We start from the raw sequence: 12,704 nt of genomic DNA, 5'->3' as shown, positions 1-12,704 counted from the left end.
AGGGGCCACAGAGCCAGGGCCCAAAGGGTCAAGGGCCAAAGGGTCAGAAGCCAAATGGTCAGGGGGCCAAAGGGTCAGGTCTGCTACCAGCTGCAGGAAACCTTGTGAAGTGGAGTTCACATTAAAACATGAACTCATCTGATTGGATGATGAACAGATTGTTTCTGTCATCTTTGCGCTATTCACTTTCACTGACGGGATTTTAACTAAATGTCTGTTTACAGAAGAAGATGAAACCAAAGTGAAAGCCACTCGTGTTCATGATGTCAATAATGATTCATTGTGTATTGATATAATAAACTCTGTGTGTTGTTTTGTGTGTTTACAGACTGTCATGCTGTGGGATCAGAGAGAAAGGCTGTTCTTCTCTGGGATCAGCTCTGAAGTCAAACCCCTCCAGTCTCAGAGAACTGGATCTGAGTAGAAACAAGCTGCAGGATTCAGGAGTGAAGCTGCTGACTGGTTTTCTGGAGAGTCCACGTTGTAGCCTGGAGACTCTGAGGTGGGTTCACTGAATTATAAATAAAGATAAGAGCCCAATATGATCTTAATGTAACATGAATTAACTGATGATCACTGATGTGAACAGAGAGAAATGAGCTGAAACAAATGGTTTCATAAACGGATTATTTTTCAAATCCAACCTTTATTTCACTTTAAATAAGTGAAGATAATGTATTTATTATTATTAGAGTATTGTATTATTCATAATTAATCAGTTCAGTTGAAATCTGTAATAATAAATATATTGTGAATGTTATTCAGTATAGTTTGCTCTATTTAACTTGTCAGTCAGTTGTATACTACATACACACGATAATACAACTGTTGGCTACTTCAATGCATATGGCACAAAGTCATAGAGCGCATATCTGACATTGATGTTCTGACCTTTAGTGAGGAAACTCTCTCTAACTGGACCTCAAGGATTTTAATTATACCTGATATACAATCATGACACTTGTCTGGCTTCATGCTGCTGATGGATTACTGAACAGGCCTATGGGACAGAGCCAGGGGCCACAGGGTCAGGGGCCATATATATATATTGTTACGCTCTCCGAGAGCTCCAGGAGTGAACCCACAATACTGAAGGAGACAGAAATTATGAAGGGAAACAGGTTTATTTCTCCAAAAACCCGTTATACTGACAACAGGGGAACTAATAATCCACAAAGTCCCGGACCAGCGAGTCTCCTCCGGTGGAAGTGGGAGGGACAGCGGGGATCCAGAGCTGACGTGTGAGCTGGCAGTGAAGCTGGGGCAGGTGTCTGTGCGTGGAAGCACGTGAGAGGAACCCCAGACGGAGGAGCGGAGGAATGGTGGCTGGGCAGTGGCAGGCAGAGAGGAGCAGGCAGGGGGTACTGGACAGAGATACTGAGAGTACAGGGTGCTGCTAACTCGTTTGCCATCGAGTCGACGGCTTACCAGCGTGGTGAAACGCATCGAACTGGTAAATACTGGATGAAAGAACCGGGTATATATGCAGGTGGAGGTGAGTAATCAGGAGGATGAGCAGCAGCTGAGGAGGAGGTTGGTGGGAATCAAAAGTGCGGGTCAGCTAACGCCCAGCCCGAGAAGACAGAATAGAGCACATAACAAACACAAAACAAAGGGGAACAGAAGGAAGAGAGAGCACTGCAAATCGCTCACAGTACCCCCCCTTCAATGGGAGCCTCCTGGCGACCACCAGGCTTGTCAGGGTTTGCCCTGTGGAACTCCTCAACATGACAGGGTCCAGGATGCGATCGAGGCACCGGCAAGCAACGTTCCTCCAGGTTGCCAACCTCCCAATCAACCAGGTATTGTGAAGCCCCTGCCCGGCCTGGCCCCCAGCCTCCATGAGCTTACGGTGTAGGCAGGATGATCATCAATGACCCGGGGAGGGAGGGGAACGGTCGGGAGGGCACAGGTCACTGGTGTGGACTGGCTTGATCTGGGACACATAAGCTGTCGGGATGAATTCCTTCATGGTTCTGGGGAGCTTGCCGGACAGCAGAAGGGTTAATGATTAAGCTCAATGAGGAAGGGGTCAAGAAAACCGAGGGGACAGCTCTTTAGACTCGGTGAGGAGGGAGATGTTTCTGGAAGACAACCAAACTGATTTGTCCAGGGTGTAAGAGGCCGGCATGTCTGTGAAGGTTGGCTGACCGTTGATTTCTGGCAGGCGTCCGGAGGAGTTCAGAAGCGGGTGTCCTACCGTCTTAACTCTTACGGCACCGTCCCGAGATATGTTAACAGCTGGACCGGAACTGTAATTCACTCTCCTCCTCAGGAAACAGGGAGGTTGGTACCCCAAGGAGGCTTGAAGGTGAGAGACCAGTAGCGGAGGACGTGAGTGAATTGAAGGAATATCCAGCCCAGGGTGAAGGGAGCTCTAGGTAGATTGATTGCGATTGGCAACACAGCGGGAGTAGATACCAGGTCTTGATTGGCTCCTTTCAGTTTGACCGTTTGACTGGGATGATAACCTGAAGTTAAAACTGACAGATGCACCAAAGTGAATGACAGAAATTCTTCCAGACCTGAGAGAGAGATGAACTGAGGGCCCACGGTCGGAGGCGCATGTCAGCCCGGGATTCCATGCAGGCGGAAAAACATGCTGGGTGAGAAGTTGGGAGGTCTCCAGGGCTGAGGAGCTTCAGGCCAGAGCTACAAAATGGGCACATTTGGAGAAACGGCAGTCAATAATGGTTAGAACAGTATTTTTCCTTGTGAGGAGGCAGGCGGTGACAAAGTCCAGTGCTATGTGTGACCAGGGTCGACTAGGGATTGGAAGGGGCTGAAGCAATCCTGCAGGTCTCTGATGAGAGGCCTTGTTCCTGGCACCTTTTTATGTGATGTTGCGGCAGCAACGTACTCTTAGTGTCCTTGTCCATTGTTGGCCACAAAAATGTCTCCGGAGAAGGAGAGTGTGAGGTTGGCACCTGGGTGATTGGCGAAACGGAGCTGTGGATATTTTTGGCCCACTGAAGAACTTGGGAGCGGACAGAGTTGGGGACAAACTGACGATTAGGCGGACGCTACTAGGGTCAGGTTGCTCCAAAAGCGCCTCTCGGATCGAGTTACTGATCTCCCAAGTGAGGCACCCACAACACAACTCTGAGTGGAGAATAGAGTCCAAAGGTAACTGGTCCCACAGAAGTGAACGCCCTGGACAGGGCATCAGGTTTGGTATTTTTGGAACCAGGGCGTATAGGTTAGAGAGAGAAGTTGAAACGACCAAAGAAGAGAGCCCATCTGGCTTGTCGGGAGTTTAGCCGCTTAGCTGACTGGATGTATTCGAGGTTCTTGTGGTCCGTCAAACTAGGAATAGCAGTTCGCGCCTCGAGCCAGTGTCGCCACTCCAACGCCATCTTCACCGCCAGCAGCTCCTGTCCACATCATAGTTTCTCTCAGCTGGGGAAAGACGGCGTGAGAAGAAAGCACAAGGATGAAGTTTATTGTTTGGCCCTGCTGTCTGGGACAGAACAGCGCCAACCCCGATGTCTGATGCATCTACCTCAACCACAAACTGCTTGCTTGAGTCTGTGTGGGGTTTTCACCTTAAAGATAAAGCCCCGCTCGTTCAATTACCAGACCAACTCCAATGACCACAGATGACAGACTCGAGCTCGTAGTTTTACTTGCTGCAAGGAGAGAGTTGAGCTGTGCCTTCACACGTCTCAAGAACACTCTGGCTCAGTTCTCCCCCGACAGTCCTTTTATTGAAACAAGTGGTTACACAAAACAGGATGAGGTCTCTTATCAGTCTGAGCTTCATGACCTTGAGTCCTGTGTGTGGGTGTGGGCTAGGTGAGACATGTGGGAGACCTGAAACACAACATTGTTCCTGTGTCTGCTTATTAACCAGATGTGAAGATGTGACCCTGGAACCTTTTGCTCTTAGGTTGACCGGTACAGAATAAACACAGCAATAATATGATTGTAATGATTACTCTTCTTCTAGTAATTACAACCCCAAGGTAAACAATAATTCATAGGGTTTACATTCTTTAATACAATATTGAAAACACATGCTCAAACCTAACATTCCCTCCTGTTTTCATTTTTGATTTATTTTTAGCTTTGTACTGTGTTTTTCTATATTCAGACCTGGTTAACTTGTTATACACATTTTCTAACCGGTCATTATAAACCTTAGTACTGTACTCATTGCTGGGAGCGTTCAACACTAGATTATACAACAAGGGGGGCTTTTTTCAGAGCCATATAATCTTCTTCGCTCTTGGATTCATCCTGCTGCAACATGACATATTGTACAAAGGTATTACCCACCATCCTGCCAATCATTGCTTTTATGCAGGGCATTATACAAGCCATAAGACAACACATCAGAACGAAAATACATGTCATCAATACTCCAGCTTTTACATGTGTTGCATCCAGCTTCAGACCACAGCCAGCCGAACCAGTTGGATTGTGAAACGTCAACATGGTCGGCGGCCATGGCCCTCTGCAGGGCCTGCAGGCGGTCCATTGCAAAGGTCATGTTGTCAGAATGTACGTCATCGGTAATGAATGTACAACATGTTGTATTCAGTAAAACACAAGTACCTCCAGACGCAGCAGTGAGTAAATCAAGGGCCATGCGGTTCTGCATAACCATGGTTCTCATTGAATCAATCTCTTTGTTTTGGGCTTCGTCAATGATGATGGAGGAGTTAATGAACAACCTAATCTATAATCAACGGTTTCAATGCGCAGGATGTTTGCTTTACACGCGATGTCCAGGGAACAATGCCAGCGCTTACTTTGAACGGTTGACCAGTGTTTGAATTGGTCAGGATATCGGTACCCCATACAGAATCATGACCTTGAGTCCTGTGTGGTGTGGCACGCTTTCTCCGTGCCCGGCAACAGGCTTGTCTTCAAGTTTCAGGAAAACAGATGTGACCAACCAAAGACAGGAGCACAAATTCTGTCCAGCTTGCAGGTAATGTTAAATAGGCATTATGCCCTACATAACCACCAACCCCTGGACCATCCACGTGCGTCTTGATGTTCTACCCATACGGACAAAACACCTTCACCATTTAGTCCAGTTTGGTTACAATTTGTGGTTTTTCCCATAGGGATAGTACCTGTCTCTTGTTCGTAACACATTGGATGTTGCTCCTTGCCTCGCATGATCAGCCGCTGTGGAATAGATTTCCCTCCAACATTATGGTTCCAGTTTACCCAAAATTCGGCTTCACATATCCCATTTCTCAAACCTGGAGCGTGGGGGGGTGATATCGTAACCTCCCCCTGCCATGGATGCAAAACATTTAGCCTGCAATCTGCTCATCACTTTGCCATGGAGGGTCACCTGGTCAGAGGAAATAGGCAACACAGAACACACATAGCAATTCGTTTTCCCATAACTTGCAGCCAACTTATGCACATACGAAAACCATTTATTCTTCAGCCGTGGTTGTTTCTCTTCTTCGCTGTCCCGACCCCAGGGGTCGTTTTTCAGATGTGTCCATCTTTTCTGCCTTGACTGCAGTTCGTCAGAGTTCAGCAGTCCTATGACCACTAGGGTCGCAGCAACTGTGGCCACTGCAAGTAACACCTGACCAAGCATTTTCTTAATGGATGTGGCTCAGTTGATTTCTTCACCGGGTTGAGATTAGTGGCCCCTAAACGAACCACCACCCTTTGTAACCGGACTTCACACCACAATCCCGTCGTCTGCCTGGAGAGGTATTACCTTCTTGCAGTGGCTCTGATGTATCCAGGTGTTCCGCTCTGCAATTTTTAACGACGTTGGAGTAGTCAGCAAGACGGTGAATGGACCTTCCCAGCGTGGATGGTGCCAATGTTTTCTTTTCACCACCTTGATGAGGACCTGGTCCTCTGGCTCCACACGGGTGTTCTGGAGGGGAGCAGAGATGTCTGGCAGGTTATTTGTTCGAGCGATCTCGTTGCTTTTAAAAAGGCGGCTCATCCAGTCAGCTAGTGTGTGCTCTGCCCCCGCATCATCTACCTCTCTTATAGTGTCTATAATTGGTAGTCTAAACTGCCTCCCTGTCACTATTTCAAAAGGTGACAGCCCCTGCGGAGTGGGCGTAATTCTCATGTATGTTTCAACCAGAGACACACATTCCTCCCATGTCCTCCCCGTCTCTTCCATTGTTTTTCTAAGCCTCAGCTTCACTGTGCCGTTTGTCCTCTCGACTAACCCTGCACTCTGGGGTGATATGCTTGATGGTTTTAACTGAATGTTTAAATGTTCGGCCATTAAGGAGATGACCCGATTTACAAAATGAGAGCCGTTGTCACTGTACAGTCTCTCTGGAATCCCTTTGTTTGGTATGATACTCTTGCAAATGGCTTTTGCTACCATTATGGCGTCTGCATGTTTAGCTGGGATTATGTCCACCCATTTAGAGAACGGACATATTAACACTAAGCAGTACTTGTAGCCTTTGCATGGTGTTAGTTCAATAAAGTCCATGTTCAAATATTGGAATGGGTATGAGGGGGAAGGAAATTTCCCTCTCATTGGTCTTTCATTTCCTTGTGCATTATGTCTGCAACATATCATACACGCTCTACAAAAGTTTTTGGAAAATTTTGTGTAATTGTATATATGGAAATGCATGTTTATCATCCGTACCATCCCTACTGTTGAGACATGGCATGGCCCATGACTCAAATGGCCAGCTGTGTTGTACAAGCTTGCTGGGAGCACGAGTTTGCTTTGTATTCTAAACAAACCGTCTTTATCTGTTTCTGCTCCGTCGGTCAACCACTTCTTTTTTTCGTTCTCAGGTGCACTGTTCTGCATGTCACGTAATACCTCTAGTGGTATTGGCTGTGGAACACTTTCTCTACTGTGTAGGAAAACGTGTAAACCATATTTCCCGACAGCTGCTTCCTTTGCTTTGATGTCTGCGTGTGCATTACCTCGTGTCACCATGTCCTTTCTACTAGTATGTGCTGCACACTTACATATTGCGACTGTACGTGGTAACAATACTGCTTTTAAAAGGTTAGTCAGTAGGTGTGCGTGTATGACAGGCTTTCCTGTTGACGTCTTCATTCCTCTGCGAGCCCATTGGGCTCCGAACACATGTAGAGTTGAGTAGGCATATTGGCTGTCTGTGTACACTGTTATGTCTTTCCCTTCTGCTGCTTTGCACGCTTCAGTTAATGCCACCAATTCTGCTGCTTGTGCTGAATACGTGTGTGGGAGTTTTCCAGCCTTAACTACCTCTTTTTCTGTCACAACAGCAAACCCTGTCAGGTTCTGTCCAGTTATCGATTTAGAACATGAACCGTCTACAAACCATGTCTCGCCAAAGCCTAATGGTATATCTTTCAGATCAGGACGTGGCTTGCATGTTTTCTCGGTTTCCTCTTGACAGTTGTGAGGTTCTCCGTCCTCAGGTGTAGGTAGTAATGTAGCTGGGTTCAAAGTGGTGCATCTCTTAATGGTGATATGTGCTTGTGACATAAGTGTAGCTGTTAATGCCAGATAACGTGCTGGGGATAAGAAAGCCATCTTTGTCTCACTCAATAACATGGATACTGCGTGTGGTACCATCAGTATGAGCGGATGGAACAGTATAATTTCAGCGGTGCAGTGCACAGCCATAGCTGCACATACTGCTTGCACACACATACAGGAGGGCCAGGGACACAGGGTCCAATTTCTTTGAATAGAATCCTATTGGTCGTGATTTGGTCCGTGTTTCTGTGTTAATACTGATGTCATAAAGCCTCCCTTGCAGTCAACAGGCTGTTCAAATGGTTTGTCATAATCGGGTAATGCCAGGACAGATGAGCCCACGAGGCAACGTTTGGTAGCCTTGAAAGCGTTATCTGCCGCTGGTGTCCATTGTATCTTTCCTGTCATGGTCATGTCGTCAGTGTAGATTGTGTCAAACAATGGTTGTGTTAAGGCGGCATACTCTGGGACCCATGATCTGCAGTAATTAGTCAAACCTAAAAACTGCATCATCTGTCTCTTTGTCACAGGTTTGGGTGCGTTTAGCACTGTTTGTTTTCTGTCAGCATGGATTCGTCTTCCCTCGCGAGTCAGACTATGACCCAAAAACACCACTTCCTCTTGTACAAACTGCAGTTTCTGTTTGGACACTTTGTTGCCTGTTTTTGCTAAGTGAGTCAGCAGATTCAATGTAGCTTCAACACATTCTTGTTTAGATGGTGAGGCTACTAGGATATCATCTACGTACACCAGGATTTGGGAGGTTTTTGGGAGTTTTAATGTTGACAGGCAATTCGCGATTTCTCTCGAGAAAATCGTAGGGCTGTCAACAAACCCTTGGGGGAGTCTGGTGTAAGTGTACTTTGTGCCCTCATGTGTGAATCCAAACCAACCCTGGGATTCTTTTTCCACAGGGATGGAGAAAAATGCGTTGCTAAGGTCTACAACGGAGAACCACGCCTTTCCTGGCCCTAGGCTGTTCATAAGTGTATGTGGATCTGGTACTGTGGGTGCTGTGCTTTCTACTGCCTCATTTACTGCTCTTAGGTCTTGAATCATGCGCCAGGACTCCTTATCAGCCTTTCTTACTGGAAAAATTGGTGTATTACATGATGCATCTGGACATTCACGCAATATACCTGCTTTCAGCATGTCACTAATTACTGGCTTAATGCCTTTCTTGGCATCTTCTTTCAGGGGATATTGTCTAATGTTGGGCCTGTAATTAGTTTTGGCGCGCACATGCACTGGCTGGGCATTAGCCATTCGTCCCACATCACATTTCCCTGTTGACCACACACATTTAGGAACTTCCTTAAGGGCCTCCAGAGCTTCCTCCGTTCGCATACATCAGGCTAGGTCGTTATCGTCCAGGTGGGCTCGCGGAGTCATGGTTAACATAAAGCCAAGATGTTTTCGTCTAAGCCCTCCACTGCGTTGCCACCCACTTTCTTTGTCGTCTTCCCAGTCAGTTGCTTGGTCCCCCTCCCTTACTATATGACCCAGATCTTTCCATAGGACCCCCGGGCCTCGGACAACGGACACGTGGGGGACCTGTGAGTCTTGCATTAATGCTTGAACTGGCTGGGGTATTCCTACAGATACCGCTACGTTCCCATGGTCGTCCTGATATAACATCCTAAACGTCACTTTCTGTGGCTAAGCGGGTCACTTTGTCGTCGAATGGTTTATCAGGGCCTGGGGTCTTTTTGTAACGTATGGTCATGTGTAGTTCTTCCGGAGCTTTGACCTGTTGGTGCTCCTGGGGCGTGATCATTTCTATCAACTTTTTTCCTGTGCCTGTTAGGTCTGGTCGGGTCATATTTAGAGACCAATAGTAATGGGGCTCATTTACTGCTTTTTGTACAAATATTTGGTCTTCTATTTTCTGTCCTGGACCCACTGCCCTCATCCCCCCCCCGTAACTGGAACTAGGCTTAATCTTAATTTTTCCATACCATCTCGGCCTAACAGATTGACGGGGCAGTTCTTGATGAGAACAAAAGGTAGACAGGTGGTAACTCCTGTTGCTTCATCTTCCAGGGCGAGAGGTTTTGATACTGGTCTTTGATCTATCTGTCCATTTGCTGATTTGACAAATATAGTACCGCTCTGAGGCCACATATTAGGAACCTCCTCACGCACGACTGACGTATCTGCTCCACTATCACAGAGGAACTCTATTCTCACGCCGTTTATCATGAGCGTGCGGAGGGGTTTTACATTGGATTTGGACATGCTTAGTAGGACTTCTGATAAATCTACCAGGTGTATGTCAGTTTTGTCCAGTCCTGACTCCTCGCCTAGTCAATTATGGACGTCAGGATTACAAGGGGGTTTCTGTGATCTCTCTCATCTGAATATTGATTTTCTGAAACTGACCACCTCCCTTGGATATGTCTTCATAACAGTCCCTGGCCATATGTCCTTCTTGTCCGCATCTGTGACACAGGAATTTACCATGCTCTTTCCTTCCTCCCTTGCATCCTCTGTAGCCGCCCTTATCTCGGCCTCCTTTATGACCTCCTCGCCCTCTTGCTCCCCTCCCCCCACAAAAAATACCTCCTGCTCATCCCCCTCTTCTGATACTACAAATGCTGCCGTCGACTTCTTCTTTTTCTTCTCTCTGATCACGCTGGCTGCATTTTCCGCATAGTTTAAACACTCTTGCACTGAACCTGTTCTGTGATTGACGTAGAATTTGCGGATATATTCAGCTATTCCTGGGCCGAAACCATTCATTAAGGCCTGTTTTAACTGTTGTTGATAGGGGGTGGCGTCTCCAACATCATATGGGATGCCGCTGTTTGCTCTAAAGCACTCCTCTAATCTCATCCTGTAATTTTGTAGTCTCCTTCTCGTCCTGTCTACATGTCGCTATTTTAGTGTAATCTGGTGCTACAGTGAACACCCTTCGTATATCTCCATACACTGCGTCGGTCTGAGCGCGCAGTTCTACATGTCCTACGACTAGGAAATTTGCATTGACGCCTGGTCCTGCTCCTGTAAACACTCCCTTTACTCTTCCCCACTCGTGCCCAAATATTCCCAAAAACGTCCTAAGGACTTCACGTTCAATTGGAATGCATCCACCAATGCGCGATGCTCCCTGCAGAATATTTCTGCATCTCGTTTGTACGGAGTCAGTCCTTCACATGCTTTTCTACATTGTTCTTCTGTCCATGGATGAAAAACATTTACCGTTATTTCCCGATCTAGGATGCCGTCTGCTTGCCCTGGCATTTGTAAACCGTAATGTGGATTTGCTACGGCGACCAAGGGGAACGCAGAGGCCTGTGCATGCATGTCATCTTTCAGTTGTTCTACGTCGGGGTATACAGGGGGAGTGAGAGACAGGTTCTTCCCTGCTGTAACTGAACGTGTTTCAACAGGACTACGCATCCCGCTCTCTCCCGTTTGTGCCATTCTCTCTTCGTGTTTATCTATTGTTGTCTCACCTCTCTTTTTCCTCTCTGCTCTGGCGTTCTCCTCTTTTCTTGCGATCTCTCTCTCTTTTCTGTCTAGTTCTTCTCTCATTTGTCTCTCTCTGTCTCTCCTTGCTCTCCTTGCTGCTGCACTACCTGATGTTGACGCTCCTGTTTCATCGTCAGAATCTACTGAAACTGCCGCTACCATTGTACTTTGCTTTTCCCTCTCTTGACTTTCTGCTCTTTTCTTTGCTTGCTCACCCCATATTTTTGCCATTCTCATCTGTTTGTCCCACCCCTCTCTTTCTTTTCCTGTCTTTCCTGCCGCTGTAGCCCTAAGTTTTTCCAATAACTCAATACAGCTGGCTTTTTCTAACTTTCCTGTGAATCCATGTTTCTTATGCCAGGTTTTACAATGGATCGTACTACCAGGACAATAATGCTCCATGTACTTCATGTCCCCCGTAGGGACCGGTTTGCTACCCCTATTCCCCATTATTCTTTACACTATGTGTTCTTATTTGACAATGTGTATTTCGGAACAGAGCGTGTGTAATTTACAGCTCTTACTAAAAAAACAAAAAACAAAAAATGACGAAGCAAATATGAGTCTCAATATTAGTTATCAGGATTTTAAAGTAAAATGTGTCTTTCACTAAACCAATCAGCGTTGGCGTGTGAGGTTGCACTTGGCAGCGTGTAGTGTGTGGAGCTTTGTATCAGTTATCCCGCAGTATCACTCTCCGTCTCAAGCCTTGCACAATTTTATCAACAACATTCAATCACTTGCATTCAACATTCATTCACAATTATATGACCTCCTCAGGGTGGAGTAACCACTATCAAACCTCCTTTAGGTGGAGAAACCTTTACCTCCTTTGGGTGGAGAAACCACTACCTCCTTTGGGTGGAGAAACCACTACCTCCTTTAGGTGGAGAAACCTCTATCAAACCTCCTTTGGGTGGAGAAACCACTACCTCCTTCAGGTGGAGAAACCTCTATCAAACCTCCTTTGGGTGGAGAAACCACTACCTCCTTTAGGTGGAGAAACCTCTATCAAACCTCCTTTGGGTGGAGAAACCACTACCTCCTTTGGGTGGAGAAACCACTACCTCCTTCAGGTGGAGAAACCTCTATCAAACCTCCTTTGGGTGGAGAAACCACTACCTCCTTCAGGTGGAGAAACCTCTATCAAACCTCCTTTGGGTGGAGAAACCACTACTTACCTGTTATCTGAGGTCACTGGTTGGATCTGGATCCCGTCAATCGTCTCAGGAAAGAAGGAGATTGGACAATTAAGGCACCGGCCCGGCCACGAATTCACGTCCCGGGACATTGACAGGATCAGCTAAGACTTCGGCGTGTCTTCCCCTCCCTTTTTTCCGTTGACGATGTGTTGGGATCCGGCTCGAAGGACCAATTAATGTGGGGTTTTCACCTTAAAGATAAAGCCCCGCTCGTTCAATTACCAGACCAACTCCAATGACCACAGATGACAGACTCGAGCTCGTAGTTTTACTTGCTGCAAGGAGAGAGTTGAGCTGTGCCTTCACACGTCTCAAGAACACTCTGGCTCAGTTCTCCCCCGACAGTGCTTTTATTGAAACAAGTGGTTACACAAAACAGGATGAGGTCTCTTATCAGTATGCGCTTCATGACCTTGAGTCCTGTGTGGTGTGGGTTAGGGTGAGTTATGTGGGGAGACCTGAAACACAACATTGTTCCTGTGTCTGCTTATTAACCAGATGTGAAGATGTGACCCTGGAACCTTTTGCTCTTAGGTTGACCGGTACAGAATAAACAACACAGCAATAATATGATTGTAATTATTACTCTT

At 46.7% G+C, this 12,704-nt stretch overlaps 1 protein-coding gene across 2 annotated transcripts; it reads right to left on the bottom strand.

Moving 5' to 3' along the window:
• Positions 1–10,323: 10,323 nt before the first annotated feature.
• On the bottom strand, positions 10,324–11,923 carry LOC130191422 (uncharacterized). Of its 2 annotated transcripts, none has more exons than XM_056411079.1 (2): positions 11,875–11,923; positions 10,324–11,808 (listed from the first exon to the last, which is right to left on the bottom strand). In XM_056411079.1, the coding sequence occupies exon 2, from the start codon at positions 11,360–11,362 to the stop codon at positions 10,457–10,459; it is 906 nt and encodes a 301-aa protein (XP_056267054.1). In that variant the 5' UTR covers positions 11,363–11,808; positions 11,875–11,923; the 3' UTR covers positions 10,324–10,456. The 2 variants fall into 2 exon arrangements, with proteins under 2 accessions (XP_056267054.1, XP_056267055.1); XM_056411080.1 differs by having other exon boundaries at positions 10,324–11,764; positions 11,900–11,921.
• Positions 11,924–12,704: the final 781 nt, after the last annotated feature.

Source organism: Pseudoliparis swirei, unplaced genomic scaffold (genome assembly GCF_029220125.1).
Source record: "Pseudoliparis swirei isolate HS2019 ecotype Mariana Trench unplaced genomic scaffold, NWPU_hadal_v1 hadal_57, whole genome shotgun sequence".
Classification (NCBI taxonomy): Eukaryota; Metazoa; Chordata; class Actinopteri; order Perciformes; family Liparidae; genus Pseudoliparis; species Pseudoliparis swirei.
This window is presented reverse-complemented; position numbering and strand designations above follow the sequence as displayed.

Excerpts from the sequence above, each read along its gene's own strand:
- LOC130191422 (XM_056411079.1), bottom strand. The coding sequence starts at position 11,362 with ATGGGGAATAGGGGTAGCAAACCGGTCCCTACGGGGGACATGAAGTAC.